At 35.9% G+C, this 20,913-nt stretch overlaps 2 protein-coding genes across 2 annotated transcripts in view; one reads left to right on the forward strand and one right to left on the reverse strand.

Annotated features, from left to right (window-relative positions):
- Positions 1-281: 281 nt before the first annotated feature.
- Positions 282-2,494, forward strand: LOC123664441 (protein ALP1-like). Its single transcript, XM_045598985.1, has 2 exons — positions 282-583; positions 1,624-2,494. Exons 1-2 carry the CDS (start codon positions 282-284, stop codon positions 2,492-2,494), a joined length of 1,173 nt encoding a protein of 390 aa, XP_045454941.1.
- A 13,735-nt stretch (positions 2,495-16,229) lies between these two features.
- Positions 16,230-20,913, reverse strand: part of LOC123664442 (Down syndrome cell adhesion molecule-like protein Dscam2) — an 87,706-nt gene continuing 83,022 nt past the window's right edge. Inside the window, exon 29 of the mRNA XM_045598986.1 lies at positions 16,230-16,301. Within this exon, the coding sequence (XP_045454942.1) occupies positions 16,273-16,301 (29 nt within the window). The 3' untranslated portion in view covers positions 16,230-16,272. The remainder of the gene's footprint in view (positions 16,302-20,913) is intronic.

Below are 20,913 nucleotides of genomic sequence, written 5' to 3' on the forward strand. Positions count from 1 at the left end.
TGTTCTTTTATCTAAAATTATATAAAACTTGGTATGGTACCATGCTGTGGTGTCTGTCGGCCGAGTAGAGGCCTTTACTTACAGCGCCCGATCCGTGCCGACGATACGTTCCTTCAGAACGGATCGTTGGATCGGATCGCAAGGGTCTTTACACTAACTGCGATACCGGCGACAACCCGTTCTGCGATACATAAAACTATCTATTCCAGTTTAAGATTGTGTTTGAAACGGTCGCGCACACCCAACTTCAACACATAGATAGGGTTTACGAGGAAATTAATATGAGTACAGATGACGGATTCAGTTCTGATGAAGAAAGAAAAGAAGAAGAAGTAATTTTATTAGCTTTATTGTTGAATCGAAAAAGAAAAATTTGGGTCCATAACATTAATAAAAAAAGAAATGTATTTGGCGAATTCCATCACTTGCTTGACGATTTGGAAGATCGTTTTTATACCTACTTTCGAATGAGTGAGGAATATTTTGAAGAATTGCACTGCTTGTTAAAGCACAAACTTCGTAAGAAGAATACTAACTGGAGGAAAGCAATAGGAACAAGAGAAAGACTTGCAATTTACTTAAGGTATTTTTATTGTTATTGATAAATGACTTATGAACAATCAAGTATTTTTAATCATAAAACATAAATGTATGTATGTTATTATAAAATAAAAACAAGTTATAATTGTAAGCTATAACATTTCTTTGAAGTTTAAATTTTTATGTTCTATAAATCTAAAATCACAGGCTCATCAGCCTCATTATTGTCTGTTCGAAGCAGTGTTCTGTTTAAATATTCAGGTTGAAGCGATGGTAGTGCAGCTGATGCCGAATTTTGGTGTTGAATCTTAACTTGGTGTGTTGCAGAATCCGGTGTCTGAAAGTTTAACAACTCAAAATTTGAATCATTTCGCTCGCTACTTTGTTGAAATATGGAAGAGCTTAAGTCTTCTGGCTGTGGACTTGGTGTGGCTATATAACTTTGTACTGAGGGAGATTCTATACGTATAGTTGAAGAGGCTGATGAGCAACGATAGCTAGACGTTTCTTGCTGTTCTATTTCACGGATCTCCGCTTCGGCAAATAGCTTAGCCATATCAATTTTTAATCGAGCTTGTGTCAGTGGAGTGTATTTTTTAAAAGTTTCTGCGTAGCTTCTGAAAAGCAAGTCAACGGCTGTCTTTGGAACTTTATTTTCATTACGATCTTTAAGGTAATTTACAACTGTACATGCAAGATCAGCCGGTTTAGGTTTACGTTTGCGATGACCAATATTAGAATTATCTGCCGGTATAATATTTTCCTGATCAGACACTGTTTCATTCGTAACTTCGATGTCCGGGGAAGTAATAGCGATCGAAGCAGAAGCAGTAGGTATTGGTGAAACAACATTTGATGAAGTCGGCCTCAATGCTGTCGCTGTATCTAAAAAGGACATTTGTCTAGCCCATGGCCATTTTTTATATTTTGTTGCAGCTTGTCCCGTGGTTGTTCGTAATGTGCGTTTATATTTTGAATAACAATCCCTTAGACTTCTCCATCTCTTCTTAAGAGCGTCACCTGAAATAAATAAAAAAAAAATATATATTTTAAAATTTTAAAACAATAGATAACTTTTTTCAGATATTTGGCAACGGGCGCCTCGTATAGCAGTATAGCATTCTCTTATAGAGTGGGAGTAACTACCGTGGCAACAATAGTAAAAGAAACTTGTGAGGTGATTTGGACAGTACTGCAGCCTTTGTATATGCCCACACCCACTGACGAAACTTGGAGGAAAAACGAGCTCGGATATAGACATAATATGAAATATCCTAATTGCGTGGGTACGATCGATGGCAAGCATGTTTATCTTAAATGCCCGCCTAACAGTGGCACTGCATTTTATTGCTATAAGAAAAGGTTCTCCTTAATACTACTTGGTGTTGTCGATCCCAATTACATGTTTACTGTGATTGATGTCGGTGGATATGGAAAAGATAGTGACAACACTATATTTGAAAATTCGGCATTTTATCGTGAATATATTCTTGGAAAAGAAATCCTACCACCTAAACCACTTCCCGGTTTCAATGATCCTATGCCTCACGTACTTCTAGGGGATGAAGGTTTTGCTTTAGAAAAATATATCATGCGGCCATACGATAAACGAAGTGCTATGAGAAATGAGGATATGAAAACCTATAACAGTTACCATAATAGGGCAAGAAGAATATCTGAAAATGCTTTCGGCATTCTCGTACAAAAATGGAGAATATTCCATACACCGATAGAATGTGGAATAAATACAGCTTGTTCTTTAGTAAAGAGTGCGTGCTGTTTACACAATTTTCTAAGAAGCAAGAATATTGTAACCTGGAGTGAATGCCACACATTTGATACAAGTACAATATCATTATCGGCTGTAACACCCCTAAGACCAAATATTCGAAGAAGCAACACGGAGGCTTTCAGAGTACGAGAACAATTCAAGACTTATTTTAACGTTACATAAAAACTACGTATTCTTAAATTTCATTATTAAATAAAAATATACTTACAATCATGTTGTAAATTACTACTTATCTCCTGCCATGCTTCATTTTTTTAATCTAAATCTTTGTAGTCTGGGTCGCTCACATTATATATTACGGGATATTGACGCACCGCGTCAATCAAAGTTTCGGTAAAATTATCCGCCATTTTTGTTATTAGCACCGCCGATCACGCGTTCTCTGCCTCCGGAGACAGGTCGCAATTGACCGGCGTGCGATCAATAGAACGCGTGCGATATATCGAAGGCAGTGGGGAGGCGTACTTGGGCGGCCATTGGTTACAGAGAACGCATGCGTCCAGATCGCATCCTTAGATCGTATCGTCGGCACGGATCGGGCGCTGTGAGTAAAGGCCTTAAAGGCCTTAGAATAGCACCACCCCCTTTCTTTCCGTGGGAGTCGTCAAAGGCGACCGAGGGATAAACCTGGCTCAAAATCATCAGGGTTCTGGAGAAGGAAAACTTCACTTGAAACCCGGAATGGAGTCTCCGTCAAGTATTTGTGGCATAGTTCTAAAATGCGAAAGACTCCTGCAGCCGAACTGGCTCCACACGTATTCTGTCACTGGCACTCGTCGTTCCTGTGGGCCTAGCCAGTGAGGTCGAGAGGGTGGTACAGAGCTTAGTCAACTCTGCGTTTTCCTGAAGAGTGTCCTACGCGGCACAGTGTCTGTCTGACACTGTTTAAATCGTCTGCAATAGACGGACTAAGGCCAATGATGGTATGGTACCTCGTTCTAGCGGATACTATAATTTTATAAAAAAAAACGTTAAGTGTTTAATAGGGTACTTTCGGTAGTGAAAAATAAATTATAAAATTTGATAAAAATTAAAATTTATGAAGAAATACACTTAAATATTCTGATTTGGAATCATAAAAGCACATTATTTTTTTAATATATTGAAATTAAAAGTTGAATATTTTAATCTGTACATCGCCGACCCGCCATGGTATGACGTCATGTGGACAATAACAAAATTATGTCAGTGCAGTAAACAGCTCATAACATATCTATCAACTTTAACTTCAAGGAGTAATAGTTTTGCTCTTTCGATAGTGCATTTAATTTGCACCTATTTATTTATTAAAATGCAAAAAGATTTTGTAAAAGCAGATGGTACCAATCTGCCAAAAATTGATTCAATGATGGTTGCAAAGTTTTTTTCATGTAACCCAGACTTCTGTTCTGTCGAATTTCAAAATGTTAAAACATCTTTGTAAGTATTACATGTTATATTATACTGTTTTTTTTTATGTTAGTGCCAGGTATACCTAATTTGAAAAATAATGTTAGAAAGGTTGAGTTAGGTTTATTCCTTTTATTCCTTATGTTACTGCCAAATTAAGACTTAATAGTTTTTTTAAATGCTAGTATTTGTACAGCTAGACACTACACACCAACGATAGCTATTGTAATTCATTATTTTACACAAAACATCAAATATTTGTAACTGTTAACGTTGAACGACAAAGAGTATATCTATAAGGTATTGAACTTTTGACGTATTGAACGAATTCGGTCTTACATACAACATACACGACTTTAGTTATTAACCATATTACGTCACCAAAATGGCTGATAGCGTTTTCGCGGAAATAAAAAAGGTTTAAAATATAATTTAATTTTATGGCAAAAAAGCGTGTTTATTTTGCCGAATTTTTTTTTTGCCATTTTATTGGAAAATTAACATTTTGGAGTACATTTTCAAACATAGTGGAATACCCTATTCATCATAAAGACTGTCAGATAAAATAAAAAGTAATACTAGGTTCAGTCCACCAAAAAGATTTCAACATATGTACACTGTACATATCCTGTGAAACCTGTGAAAATTTTATTGTAAAAATAGATATACGAAAATAATCGCTCCAATCATTTATCAGAACACAGATGTAGTTCACTATTTCCTTAAGAAAATTATATTGGAAATCTGCAACGTTTTATTAAATTCTCGTGAAGATATTTCCCTCTCATGAAGTGTGAAGAATCTGCAGGAACGTAACAATAGCAAGTACTGGAACTCCTCGACTTTCAAGTCTGCGATGTTGTTTTATCCGGTCCTCCCGGTGAGCTACTTTGTATGAGAGCTACTTGTTCTGGGAGGTATTTTTTATTAAGTGACATTACAAGAGCCTTTATGTGCACGGTGTGTGTATTAAAAAAATATTTTGTTTATGTAGACGATTTTTGCTTAAATCAATAATTATGTCACTGGCTTATAATAAGCCCTTAAGTTTGCGCCTTAAAACATACTAAAAGTTACATAAAATTGGGCGCAAATCACTTTACTGTCTTTGTGAAGATGTTTTCTTTTACAATACTTGGAGTCTAGGTCATCGATTAAGTATGTGAATCAATTTATTATATCTTAATGTAGTATAGTTTGTATGAAAATCAAAAAAAATGTAGTCTTTGGATTTAAACTATCACAATTTAAAAAAATATTTTAAAGAAATCGCCTTAAACCTAATTATGTAATTGGCATTAAAAAAAATAGTTATTGCGAATAGTAAATAAATACTACCTTGTCTCATATCGTGTTGTTATTTTTCTCCTTGTCTTAGCAGTTCTGTTGAAATTCTGTTCTCTTTACGCTGACGGTATCTTAGACAAAATTAATTTTTCAATTTTTACACAAAATTAAACAATTTTGCCAATGTGCATCCTAATTTAGAAGATGCTAAACAAAAAAAAAAAAAAATTGAACGAGTATACGTATTGGTTGCTAGTAGGTACCACATCCAATTCCATGGATCACTTTTTAACGAAAATATCTCGAACACGAAACATAACCTTCACCTTATAAATACGTAAGAACGTATTTGATCAAGTTTAATCTGATCCATCGGAAACACGATCGTGCGAGGAAAAGGTCAAAGCTGTGAATTAGAAACTAGATGCTCGATAATTCTGGAATAAAAGTTTACGTGATTTACAGTTACGAGTTATTTATTTACGGCGAGAGATTTCGGGACACCCGCCGTCTGCATGAATTACGGCTTAGTCCAAGCTAGTTCTGCTATGGCGAAGGATTCACACTGGAGGCTGTTTGCAAAATGAGCGGCTTTTGAGTTTCGATAAAATTGAGCACTTTTTTATACTGTTTATATCGATGATGGTTTTAATAAAGGTGTGAAGTATTTTCATAATTAAATTAATCTCTTAGATAATTTTTTTTATATTTTAAGTCAATTTTATTCCATTTGAGGATTTTGAGAGATATTTTGGGTTTTCAGTTCCTTAATAAGAGTTAATTAGCGTATCTTTTCTCTGGTTCACTTGTATTAACCATTAATATGCCAATGTCATTTTGTATACAATATACTCATGGCACCATGCATATTTCGTTCAAGTTAATTTACAATTTCATTTTCTGCAAGCACTCTACTTACCTTTTTTGTTCATACCTTTTTAGACGCTCTGTATTTTTCTTCTACTTATAACTACGTTTTATAAAAGGTTAAAGTATAATTAAAAAAATGAGTTTGTTTTAGACCACATGACTGAAGTAAAACTTCTTATTTTTTTTTTTTTTATTATGTTATGGGCTTACTCTTGACCTCAGTCTAGCTCTAGAGCACAGACGAGGTCGAAGATGGAGCGAGTTCGCCCAGAAGAAGCCTGTTCATTCGCGCTTTAAACATGTTCGGGTTGTATGAACTCGGAAATACAGACGCCGGCAGGGAATTCCATTCCTTGGCTGTGCGCATTAAAAAAGATGACTCGAAGCGCTTTGTACGTATGAAAGGTATATCAATCAGGTAGGGATGAAAGCCTGCGGTGCGTCTGAAAGTCCGATGGAAGAAAGGAGATGGGGGTATGAGCTCGTGCAGCTCCAGGGCACACTCCCCAAAGTACAACCTGTAAAAGACCGTTAGACTGGCAACCTTTCTTCGGTGAGCCAGAGTGTGAAGAGATTTCACCAAACTGGCATTACCGATTAGCCGCTTGGCTCTGCGTTCCACTGAGTCCAGTGTGGCGAGTTGATATTTAGCTGAGCCATCCCACAAGTGACTGCAATATTCCATGCACGATCGGACTTGAGCTTTGTACAGCGTAAGAAGCTGTTCAGGCGTGAAATATCGCTTAACCTTATTTAAGATGCCAAGCTTTCTGGCCGCAGTTTGCGCTTTGGACTCAATGTAATTGCCAAAGTTGAGGTTAGAATTCAACTCTATGCCAAGGAGGTCGAGGGTATCGGACACAGGGACAGGTGTACCACGGAAAGTAGGAGTCAAGTTGAAAGGACTCCGTTTGGCGGAGAACAAACAAGCCTGCGTTTTGGCAGCGTTGAACGTGACCAAGTTGCAATCACCCCATTGGGATACTTGCCCTAGTATTGAATTTGTTCGTTCTACCATGGCCTCTCTCTGAGAACGTATTACGTCCCTGCTGTCTCTTGCGCTAGACAAATATCTCTCAACAATCGTACTGTCATCTGCGTATCCAACAATGCCTGGTCGTAGCATGTCGTTAATATGGAGCAGGTAAAGAGTTGCAGAGAGAACAGAACCTTGAGGGACGCCGGCGTTTATGTCCATCAGGTCAGAGGAGCAGCCGTCCACGACCACTCTGATCGACCGTTCACTAAAAAAGTCTGAAATCCAGCTACAAAAGTCAGCAGGGATGCCGTAAGAAGGAAGTTTGGTAAGGAGACTTGCATGCCAAACCCTGTCAAAGGCCTTCGAGATATCTAGTGACACAGCGAGCGCCTCACCATGTTTCTCAATGGCTTCGCCCCAGCAGTGTGTGACATACACCAGAAGATCTCCAGTAGACCGCCCCTGACGAAAGCCGTATTGGTGGTCACTGAGGAGTTCATTGTCTTCTAGGTAGTTCAGCAACTTGCTGTTAAGCACCTTTTCCATGACTTTGCAAAGCATGGAGGTGATGGCGATTGGTCGGTAGTTGCAGGGATTAATTCGGCTACCCTTTTTGGGCACTGGCTGCACATTAGGCAGCTTCCAGGATTTCGGCACCGTTCTAGTTTGAAGAGAGAGACGGTACAGGCGCGTGAGAATAGGAGACAGCTCAGGTGCACAGGCCTTTAGGACGCGCGCAGGTATACCGTCAGGTCCACTAGTCTTATTCACGTCAAGGTTTAGCAAAACTCTACGGACCTCTTTATTGTGGATCGTGATCTCTTGCATAGAAGAGTCACATCGAGGCAAGGATGGTGGTTGTGTAGAGCTAGCGTCAAGACGCGAATTGCTCGCAAAGAGAGATGCAAACAAGTTTGCCTTTTCCACTGCCGAGTGAGCTAGCGAACCATCAGGCTTCTGCAGAGGAGGCAATATAGGGCGGCAGAAATTGGACTCTACTGCCTTCGACAGAGACCAGAATTGTTTACTACCAGGGGGGTAGGAGGCAAGTTTAGCGCCTATACGACGGATATGGTCGAATCGGGCCTTTTGTAATATCCGTTTGCAGGACTTGGCGGCTGAATTAAAAGCTTTCTTCCTCGTGCGAACCCTCCGCGCTCCAGCTTTGGCATCGCGGACTTGTACCCAAGCTAGGTAAGCAGACTCTTTAAAGGCTTCAGCATGGGCGCACTCAGCATTGTACCAAGGTCGGGATTTGTGGTCGAGCGATATGTCGGAAAATGGTATAAAGTATTCCATTCCCTGTCGAATCACGCCCGCAACTGCCTCAGCCGAGCACGAGGGGTTACCCGAGGAAAAACAGACTTGCCGCCAAGGGAAAGATGCATAGAAATGCCGCATCTCTTCCCAATCCGCTGACTCATATCGCCACACTCTTCTTGTGCCCCTTGGACAGTTGTCCGGAGGAGAGCTGGTCGATATGGATTTCACCAGACAATGGTCGGATGATCCTAGCGGGGCAGATACTGAGACCGAGTGTCTGTCTGGATCTGTAGTCAGCAGAAGGTCCAGGCAATTGGCTGTATGGCTAGCAATATCTGGTACCCGTGTTGCAACCTGTACCATCTGGGCGAGATCAAGTGCTAACGCGAACTTCTTATCTTCACTAACTTATGTCTTCTCGTAATCAGTCACGTGCTAGCGTTCATTGGGTAAACACGTACTTTGACATCTCGCATTTTATTAACGTCAACTGTTATACGATCTAATAATATTGTGACAATATGTTTACAACAAAGTGTGCTATGTGTAAGGAAGTTGTGGGCCATGGGCCAGAATGTTCTGCTTGTAAGTTGAAGTACCACTTTGGATGCGGAGGAATTTCGGAGCGGGGATTTGACAGACTGGGTTTGGCAAGAGATACGTGGAAATGTAATCCGTGCCGCGATGAAGACGTTAAATCTTATACTTCAAACGACGAGACCCTCCTTACTTCCGATGGTATACCTGGCCACTCAAGATTCTGTTCTGAAATTAATTTAGATCATAGTTCTACGCCTAAGCAGTTTAGCATGAATAAAGAAGCTCAGCTTGACTGGTCGGCTCGTGAAGTTCTCAATGATATTTTATCCAAAATGGCGGTGCTTCAATCACAATTTTCTGCTATTCATTTAATTCAAAGTGACCTAAAGCAAGTGACGAAGGACATCGCGGATCTAAAGTTAACTGTTAACTCAAGAATGGATGAGTTTTCTGAACGAGTAACCGCAATCGAAAACAGGGTTTCAGTTCTTGAAACATCTAAGACTGATTTAGATGAGATCAAAAATATAACAAACAGAATCATCGAGGATAACTATAAGAATGAACAATGGGTACGCCGATCGAACATTCAAATAAATGGTATCCCACAAAAAGTCGGTGAGAATCTACTGAAAATTATTCAAACACTGTCGGATCGCTGTAGTTTTCCAATCAACTTAAGTACAGACATTGATTTTGTGACCAGAGTCGCAGTTAAAAATAATACTGAGGTAAAGAAACCTAAACCGATAATTGTGAAGATGCAGTCTAGGTATAAAAAAGATGATTTTTTATGTGCACTTCGTAGACTTAAGGACCTGAAAGCACATGATCTAGGATTCGCCGGCGTGAATAATCGCATCTATATAAACGACCATCTATCGACACGCAATAAATTTCTTTTACAACAAGCACGGATTAAGTCAAAGGAGAAGAATTATGCCTACTGCTGGGTACGCAACTGTACGGTTATGGTACGTCGATCTGATAATTCACCAGTTCTGCATATTTCAACTGAGGACGACTTAAAAAAAATTGTATAAGTGATAACCTGACTTACTTTCAGTTTAATCGTCATATTTTTGTAAGAATTGCATTTATTTTGTTTCGTTTTTTCTCCCCTTTACTCAGTTTATTTAAATGTAAGCTTGATGACAAATTCTTAAATATGAAAACTTTTTTTTGTCGATTAACGAATTATATAATATTATATTTACATCATAAAATACATAAGGTTTACATAAACATAAGTAAAGCGATTAAGGCTCATACATTAATCAATTTCGACTACTTTAATTATTATTATATCTTTAGTTGTTATTTTAGTAATAGTTTTTTGCAGTATGTATTCGAGGTGTTCACGTCATGTTTTGTTGCTAAGCTTATATTGCTGGCCTATTCACAGCGAGCATCGTATAACGTACAACGCGGTTTTATCGGTTGTCAACAGTTTATTTTCGTTATGCGGATACGCAGATCGAGGCTATTCATGCGATCGAGCGATGTGCTTTGTACTTTATTATACATGTTTACAACGCAAAATACATTATTTTTTACAAATCTACCTCCTATTTACAATTCTTTTATAATCAACGACTTTTTCTTTGTATGTTTACTTACGATTCACTTGGATCGATATAGAATATTATTTCATGTATCTGTTAATATTATAACTAAACTCATTGGTATATTTGCCGCAATATGGATATTTTTACGTATAACTATTGTTCAAAATGTTGTAAAACATTGTTACTTTTTCTCTTATTATAATCACTATTATCACTATTATCAGAAGCATCTCATGTTTTCGGATTCTGTATTAAAATTATACGACTATGCTATTGAGGTATACAGAGTGATATTAAACGAATTTAGCGTGTTTCGAATGTCACTATACTACTACTTTTTTACCACTTCAACCATTTTATTTTATTTGGGTCTACTTGCTGATTCAAGTAAAATTAATTTTCTGTTCATATTAAATAAATACGATAATTATAAAAAGCTAACTCAGTTTCAATGGCCACGTTGAATATATTTTACCAAAACGTACGCGGCTTACGTACAAAAACCAAAGAATTTTTAACTAATGTATTGAATTCCGATTATGACATCATATGTATTACGGAGACATGGCTACTTCCAGGTATTTTCGATAGTGAATTATTCGACCCACGTTACAGTGTATACAGAGTCGACCGGGATTACGGAAGGTTGGGGCTGCGCTTGGGCGGCGGCGTGCTGGTGGCGGTACGCCGTGAGCTGGCGCTGGCGGTGGGCCCGCCGCGCGAGCCGCCGCTGCTGCCTGGCGCGCCCGATGTGCTCGGCGTTGGGATCGCACTTGATAGCGGCGGTGTTGTTGCTACTAATTATTTATATATATTTTGCTGTTATTTTCCACAAAATAAGGATCAGGTTGCAGCACAGCAACTGTTTTTAGACTATTTAGCAGATTTAAGTGATGGCATGCCTAATAGTGAATTCGTCATATTGGGAGATTTTAATATCCCCGATGCCATTTGGGATACTCAGACTATTAATTCAGATGTTTATTTCTTAATTAACCCCTCTTTTAATTTATTAACTAATCAATTATTTTCATTTATGACTTATAAAGATTGGTCGCAATACAATGGAATTAAAAACTTTAATAGTAAGTGTTTAGATCTCGTAATTAGCAGTCGTCCCTGCTTGGTACGTCGCACGTCGCCGTTGGCGCTGCCGGAGGATGCGCATCACCCGTCGCTGAGCGTCGAGTGTGTTGTCGCTCGATCAGTACAAGAGCTGCGCCCGTCACCTCGCACTATACGCAAGTTTTTTGCGGCTGACTATGACGCGGTCAATAATAGGTTAAGTGATATAGATTGGCGAAGTCTGCTTTCGTCTACCGATATTAATTCGGCCGTTGATAGTTTCTACGGTGTATTGAACACAGTTATTTCAGAGTTCGTACCTGAGAAAAAAATAATCGGTGACAGCAAGTATCCGGTCTGGTACTCATCTCATTTAATTAAGCTTATTAAGAAAAAAATTAAAGTACATAAAAAATGGAAATGTTATAATAGACTTAGTGATTACGAAAAATTCTCTGAACTTCGAAAAAAAACAAAAGAATTATCCAAGAATTGCTATAATTTATTTATATCCAGGGCTGAAATGAATATTAAAGGTAATCCTAAATTATTTTGGGCCTTTATTAAGTCTAAAAAATCTGTCGGAGGTATACCGGATACCTTGTATTTTAGGGACTCATATGCCTCAGATGGTCAGTCAATAGCTAATCTTTTCAACACATATTTTCATTCAGTCTTTGAGAGTGATGTGTGTGATTCACCGTCATCATTATATGGTGCTAATGCAATTATTGACTCTTTCGTTTTCACTCCTAGTATTGTTTTAAGGTACTTGCGTCAACTTGATATAAGTAAAGGCGGTGGTCCTGATGGGTTACATCCTGTATTTCTGAAGCGATGCTGTAGTGAACTAGCATATCCTGTAAGTGTTCTTTTTAATTTATCTCTATCCAGTGGTATAATGCCACCAATTTGGAAGCGTTCTATTGTTGTACCCATTTTTAAGAGTGGGGATAGGCACGATATTTGTAATTATAGGGGTATTTCTAAAATTTCAACCTTGCCCAAGATATTCGAGAAAATCATCTACGATAGTTTATTTCCTGCTATTCGGCCCTTTTTAATCGCTCAGCAACATGGTTTTATTGATAAAAGATCCACCGAAACTAATTTATGTGAATATTTAGATATAATTTTAGACTCTATGAATAAAGGCTTTCAGGTCGACGCCGTGTATACTGATTACTCTAAAGCCTTTGATAAAATTTCCCATTCATTGTTAATTTATAAAATAGAGCGCATCGGTATACACGGCGACCTCCTCAGGTGGCTGTCATCATATCTTAGGGATCGCTCTCAAGCGGTTGCTGTCAAAGGGTTCACATCTTGTTTCGTTCCCATTACGTCTGGTGTGCCTCAGGGCTCGCATCTCGGTCCTCTTCTATTTAACATCTTTATAAATGATGTTTTGGAATGTTTTCGTCACTCTAGCGTTTTATTATATGCTGATGACACTAAAATTTTTACTAGAATAAAATCTGTTCAGGATTGCATACATTTACAGAAGGATTTAAATGCTCTCAATGAGTATTGTTTGGGCAATAAGCTATTTTTAAATGTTAGTAAATGCTGCATTATCTCTTTTAGTAGGAAGAAAGCAACTATTCAATATAACTATAGGATTAATAATTCAATCCTTAATAGAGTGACCGAGGTGAGAGATTTGGGTGTCTTTTTGGACAGCCAGTTGCTTTTCCGATCACATTTTGAGAAAATTACTGCCAAGGCGTACAAAATGTTGGGTTTCTTGATTCGCCAAACAGCTGATTTTAAAGATATCAATACTTTCATTATTCTATACAATGCACTCGTAAGATCACATCTAGAATATGCTTCTGTTACATGGAATCCGCAATATGACAAATATAAGCATATGCTTCAAAGTATTCAAGATAAATTCTGTAAGCTACTCAAATATAAGTTTAAGACATCTCCGCCTAGAACATTAATAGCCCTTGAAGCTCGACGTGAACACCGTGATATCATTTTTCTGTATAAGATTTTAAATAACCAAATTGATTCACCATATTTATTAAATGAAATATCCTTCAATTGTCCTAAATATAATCCGCGATCAAATCGAACTTATACATTTGCTATTCCATTCTGCAGAACCAATTATGCTTCGAATCGATTTGTCGTTAGGGCCTGCAGACTGTATAATAATAATTACAATATGCTAGACATTTTTCATTTAAAACCTAATATATTTAAAACTGTCATCAAGCAATTAAATTAATTAAATGAACTGTGATTGTCACAAAATACTGTTACTGTAATTCTTGTATCATGTATAATGTTGTGTTAAAAAAAAAACTAAGTTTGTATTGTTTGTATAACTTTAAAGTTTGCCCAATTAATATTTGTCAGAAGTAATAAGTGAAAACTTAATTGGCTTATGAATTTTCTAGTTTGTAAGAATCATATGTGTAATTATAAGCTGTATGTTTTCTTCATAAATAAAATAAAAAATAAATAAGTAATGCTCTCATCACGCATTCTTTTGTAAAGAAGTTTTACTTCAAAAAAGGCTTTCTTATTTATTTTATCATGTACAAAAACTTTACGAATAACGATAAGTTTTTTCAATATAGAAAACGTTATCCGTGTTATCGCCTCTTTATAAGCGGCAGTAAAACCGCGCGAGTTACATTAATTCCCAGACCCGCTCCTATGATTTATGCTCGCCTGGTGAGTTTCTTCCTACAACCTGTACAACTTAAATAAATTTTAAAAACTTTATTTTGTAATTTCTGTAATATCTATATATAATTTATGTAATATTTCTGTAATAATCCCACCGTTGGGCATAGGCCTCTTTCCCCATGTAGGAGAAGGATCCGAGCATAATCCACCACGCTGAAATAGCTAGCGCTAGCGTTAGCACAGTAGTTAATATTGTAGTTAGCGCTGTAGCTAGCGCTAATAGTTCATAAGAAATAAATTTAAGTGTAAGTTTAATTTAAAAAATAAATAAATAATAAAAACAATATATTTGAAATAGGCACAAGTCAGTTATATGATAGGAAGATTTATCTGAAGACTTATTAATTGTTCTACTACTCAGTTAATTCTACCAAAGTCCAGGTTTTAATTTCACGTAAAGTCAACTTTTAGTGATTAAACAATCCAGAAGTTTGAATTGAAAATTACTGAGGCTTGTTAATAAATACTTTGAAATAATCAAAGCACATCTTCAGCTTCAAAAGCACTTTTAATCGTCATTTTACACATTAAAATTATAATCGTTTTTCATACATTACTTATAGTTGAAGTGGAGCTACCGTCAGATAATAAAAAGGTATAGATACAAACAGAAAATAAAGATGATCAAATAAAAGCCTTAATATGTACTTCAAACATTTATTTTATCTGACGTTTCATAAATTACGACAATATTAAGATAGATTAACAACAAAGAACCTAAATATACCGAGTGAACTAGTTGCAACTTTGTCAAAGGAGAAATTTTATCCATTAAAAGAGATTGCAAGAGAAACTCTCGGTAAAATTTACTATGACAAAGTTCCACTTAAGTATAATACAACAGCTTTGGCACAAAGACTTGGCGTTTACAACTTACTTCTATAAAGAATCATCAGTCTTTCAATAAAGATAAATATTTGACAATTATATTCAAGACGCTAAAATGGGTTTAGCCTTTCGTGATATCTCTTTTAGCACTTATTATATTTACCATATGGTTATCGGCGCGGATGTTGAGCGATGATCTTTAAATTTGAAAACGCTACCGCACTTGTAAGTCTGCTTTATAACACTACTTTTTTGGCCCACGGTGTCACTAGCGTTATTTTAGGAAAAAACGTACTAAAATTGTATGTAGCCTAGGCTTTCAAGGTAAATGGACTATCCAACACAAACTATTTTTCAATTTGAACAAATAGTGCCTAAGATTAGCGCGTTCAAACAAACAAACAAATTCTGCAGCTTTATAATATTAATATAGAGTTCTCACTATCGCTGACTTGACTGGAAGATATCTCTTCTAGTGATAAGTCCGCCTGCGCACTTAAAAATTGCAATGTACTATATTTTTATTGTTCTTTAAGTGCAATAAACAATATGAATTTTTTTTTATGATTCTAATTTTACGTTTTACTGTTTTTCATTTTTATACTGAATATGACTATTAACTGTTTGCACGATGCGTACATCAATCTCTACTGTTGCCGAGCGCTCAACATCCGCGCCGATACATACATATGGCGATATGTTTGACGAAAGGTCTTCCCAAACAATAGTACAAAGTTAATACTCCATTAATAACTATTCTATAGTTCTAATACTGTGTTCTTATTGATATGATTCGAAAAGTTAAACTTTAAATAATATTAAAACCTAATATATACAAATTCAATTGTGACTAGTGTAATGACTAGATTTGTATATGTATTTTAGTTATTAATTTAGGATTGCTACCATCAAAACTTAAGACAAATAGGAAAATATAATAACAAAAAGTTTTCTTATTTAAATATATATATCGACTGTCCCTACGTACAGTATCGAAACTGAAAATTTTCTATTTTTTTATTGCATGAAAAAACTACTTTTTATATATATTTTCAAAGAAAAAATGCTTTAAAATATACATGAAGTCACATTTTTCATGAGTTTATACTCATTATCGATACTTAACAAATCATTCAGCGTAAAAAATGTAAAGTGCCTTTTTTCATTTTCGATATTATACGTAGGGACAGTCGATATATATAAATGTTTACAAATGTGTTAAACGAAAGGCTAAGGAAACTTTAAGTTTTCTTTTTACGAATACGGCAGTGCTGTTTTAATAACATGAGATCGATTCAACAATTATTTTTTTAATTACTTATTAAATGTTACGATAAAATCGTTACAAAAATTTGACGAATCGGTAATTAGTGTTGCCAGTTGAAATAATGATTATTTTACATTATTTAAATACTAATATTATATTAAAATAAAAATCCTAATTTTTACCTGTTGTGCGGTGTTCGGCAGTGTCCTGAAACAAAATGTCAATGTTAACACAAACTATAAATAAGGCTTTAACGACTTGAAGTCTCAGACTTTGAAGGTATAAGTAAGTTTTTTTAAAGTTTGCTCCTTAAGGAACGATATAAGACTCGTGGTATGAAATTAATATGGGAGTGAAATCGTGTGAAGCAGTAACGCTAAATACTGACTCGATTTGTCTTAGATTTTTTTTATGTCACTAGGTCGGCAAACAACCGTACGGCTCACCTGATGGTAAGCGATTACCGTAGCTTATAGACACCTGCAACAGCAGAAGCATCGCAAGCGGGTTGCCGACCCAATCCCCAATCCCCCCTGGTCACCTTACTCACCAACAGGAACACAATACTGCTTGAAAACAGTATTATTTAGCTGTGATCTACTGTAAGGTCGAGGTACTACCCCAGTCGGGCTGCTCCATATTTTGAGCAGGGAATCCCTGCTGTGCTCTACCTCAGTTGCTGGGGAATTCTAAGAAAGAATAGCATTATACCGCGCAAAAAATATGGTAATCGTCCTTAAGGAGTGAACTCAGGTCACGCCAGAGCTGACACACATTTTTTTCTTTATTTTTATTTTTGAGGAGCCTTTTGTGCTTAGGTAGGACACAGCAGGAAATTTTAGATGACTAGATGTGTCGTTAAACACAAAACTCGAGAATAGCTGTAATCATTTGCCTAATTTTTTTAGATTCTTAACACTTTGTACGCTATTCTTACGAAATGAAAAAATAAGAAAACACGCATAACTTCTTATTGACTGCATCTAATTTTTGTATTCCTTACTATCAGGCAAAAGATTGTACAAAAGAAAAAAAAACGTAATATGTTTGCTGAGTCGCTAGTTAAAAGGAGGAGAACTTTTGACTGGGTATATGGAGAAATCTTTGATAACGCGTATTTACTTGACTCTTTTTTATTACTTGTCGATGTAATTGAAATCGGCTTTATTTCATTTGCGAGCAAACACAATGTAATAAATAATCTTTCAAAGAATGCATAACTATTTACCGAGCCAAGCGTTTGCTGGCGTCGATGTATAAAAAAAATAATATTCATAAAAAAGCTTGTATTATTTCTCACGCTCTGTTTTATAACGGAAACATTAACACCTACTTGTTTGAATGGAAAACATTTCAAAGGCGAAACTAGTGGAAACAAAAAGTAATAATATAAAGTCCGTAGTAAGCTTTACAGTAAACAGGAAAAAACTATCTGATGTTGCATTATATTAAAGTAAGAGTAATAATCGTTGTAAGCAAATTTGATGGAACAGGTTTTGGAGACGAAAACTTATATACAATGGAGATATATTATATACCTACTAGCTGTGCCCGTGACTTCGTCTGATTGGAATTTAACAAAAAGTTACAAGTTATAAAACGTAAGTAGACGAAAAAAATTGACAAACGCACTAGTCGTCACTACGATTTTCGAGGGTTTCCCTCGATTTCTTTGGGATTCCATCATTCGGTCCTGGTTTCCTTATCATGGTACCACACCCTACCACACCTTTCCAACAAAAAAAAAAAGAATTATCAAAATCAGTTCATAAACGACGAAATTATCCTCGAACATACATTATATATATATATATATATATATATATATATATAGACAGACAGACAGACGGACGGACGGACGGACGGACGGACGGACGGACAGACAGGCAGTTTTTATTCGTAGCCAACTACGTCAGAATCGATGAGTTAGTGTGTTTTGCAGTCCACGGAATTCTCAGCAGCCGTTAGTATCGCATCTCGAATTGACGCATCCTTTGCATTTCTCAGACCAAGATAGTCCATGTCTCCATATAGAAAATGCTTGCACGCAAGCTATAAAAAACCGCCTTCGATTTCAAATAAAATAAATCGCTGCCGCCTTTTAACAATTGTACATTTATAACATTCGTAAATCAGGCTAAGTTCACAGCATCCCTGCAGCTTGGATTCGCGATACATTAGCTTTGAGAGCTTCAGAGATAACATTACGACGCTTTGAGATTGATTGCAGTGCTGTTTCAATTGCTAATAATTGCTATTTATTTAATGCTATTTGTATCTTGTGAGATGTAAGCTACTAAGATGTGTTGTGATGATATACAGCCTATGTAACTTTACAGCCTATTATTATCTATCGATGTCATATAAGCTGAGGAATGATTTTTAAAACACATAATTTGAGTATAATTTTTATGAATACGATATTATTGAAACGACAACAGCTTGTTAAAGCTATTAAGTCTTAAATGTCAGAATTTAAAATATGTCAAAAAAGTAAAGAAGAAAACAATATTAATACAATTTTAAAGCGGGATTCAACGCGAGCGAAAATAAAGCAAGCTAAGTAAAATAAATATGCATTGCATACAACTTTTTGTTTTACTTATAGCTACTCAGACAACGCTTAATTGGAAGAGCTCGATACCCGCGGGATGCCTGTTCGAATTCTGTTGATCTGCATTTTTATTTTTAGCTTTTATTTTTAATTGTTGAAACAGTTTTTTAATTTTATTTCCGCTATAAGCGTCCCCCGATAATTGTTATAATGCGTCATTTTCGTATTTATTTATGAAAGACAAGCTGAACCAGCGAACCTCGAACCGCTATTTTGTTTTTGTGAATATATCGTTATTTCTTTGTTTTAATCTATTCTTGTGCTGACATTAAAAAACAAAAAAAATTATAGTATATGAAGAAGTTATGCGCGTAGGTATCTACATTTCAGCGACAAATCTTTTTTTATCGTCCGCGTGGAATTTAACAAAAAAGTTATTGTTCAGTTCGCAGATTTATCAAATAAATAAATTTCTAAAATGAAAGTAGCCTAAGTTACTCCTTACCACATCAGCTATCTGCCAGTGAAAGTCCCGTCAAAATCGGTCCAGCCGTTTCAGAAATTAGCCGGAACAAACAGACAGACAGAAAAAATTGTGTAAAAAATGTTATTTTGGTATATGTACCGTGTATACATTCATATGCATTTAGTAAAAAGCGGTTATTTTAATATTACAAACAGACACTCCAATTTCATTTATTTATATAGATTATATATGGAAATATTTTTAATTCAATAACAAATTAAAATTAACTTAGAAGGCATAGCGCCAAGCGCGCACCGCCATTGGCAGTGAGCCAGTGCCAATATTCGCCAATATTTGCTGATATTTGCCATCGGAATAAGGTCAAAGCGATTAAATAAATTTCACCCGAGCTGAGTTCCGAATCGCGAACTAAGCAATATGTTCTGTTAATTCACATGACGATTTCGAAGATTTATTTACGTCACATATTAAATCTATTTGACTGGAAATGAGTGTAAGAATTTGAAATCACTGAATAAGGTCGATTTTTATGTCAAACTTTTTAAAACAGCTTAACCCTTTCAATGGCGGTCGGATCGTGCTAAATGTCCATGTCCTCATATTTGTATGAACGTTTTCAATACAAATTAGTTTCCAGGTGCGTTGGACGTGATATTATGTACTGAAATATGTATATGAGCTAAGCTGATTCTGGTCGATAAGTGTATTATGACGTTTTATTAAATATGGTTTTACAAAAGTTTGAAATATTATTATTACATTTTGTACTGTTGTGTAGTCAGTATGTGTTTGGCCGGAATGTAATATATTAAATCATATCACTTGACTAGCCCGTTGGCGCAGTTTGTAGTGGCCCTGCTTTCTGTTCCGCGGGTTGCGGGTTCGATTCCCGCCTGAGTCTGGGTGTAATATTTGTATTTATATATTTATATATGTATTCTTTTTATGTCATCATCATTCTCTTAAAGTCTTTTTATGTATATTAAAAATATAGTTATAACAGTCGGTTGTTACCTGTAACACAAGCATTAAGTTGCTTACCATAGGAACAGACGACCGTGTGTGTGTGTGTGTGTATTATAAGATATTATATTTATTTATATTTATTATTTATATCAGTAATAATAATTTAAAAACTGAGTAATCAATCCTCTCGTGATCACGGTTGCTGAAAAGTATCCGAAACGTCGGGCATTTAAAAAAAAACTTAATAAACCGCCATAAGATCCGAAAAAGTTGTCTTATTGTATATTTGAGTATCAAATCAAATTACTATAAAGAATAATTTATTATTAAAATTGTAATACTGTAGACTTCTTGTTCTTCTAACCTATTCGTATGCCATTTATAAATTAAATATAAGTCTACGAAAGTGTATAAGTACACGTGGATTGGATAAGGCGTATTTATCAAGCTACGGTAGCTGCAGACGAATAAAATAAATAACTAAATTTTGTTATTAACCATTAAAGTACTATTTACTCATAACGAATTCACAGTGATAATGCTGTATTAATAAATATAATAATATAGGTATTTTAGTCGTCCTGTTTGTGCATTACTTTGTTTATAAGTCTGTTAGCTTTAGATTGCCAGATTTGTAGGAAACAAGCTACGTCTTATGGCTTCACCCGAGTAATTTCAAATCCTATAGGAATGTTGGAATTATTAGTAGCCTAATTATGTAATATCCGCGATCTCTTGTTATCTATGTTCTAAATTCCATAACAATCACACAAAAGTTAAGACTTACAAACCTACACCCATTCATCCTCACT

This window comes from Melitaea cinxia, chromosome 22, assembly GCF_905220565.1.
Source record: "Melitaea cinxia chromosome 22, ilMelCinx1.1, whole genome shotgun sequence".
NCBI classification, from domain to species: Eukaryota; Metazoa; Arthropoda; class Insecta; order Lepidoptera; family Nymphalidae; genus Melitaea; species Melitaea cinxia.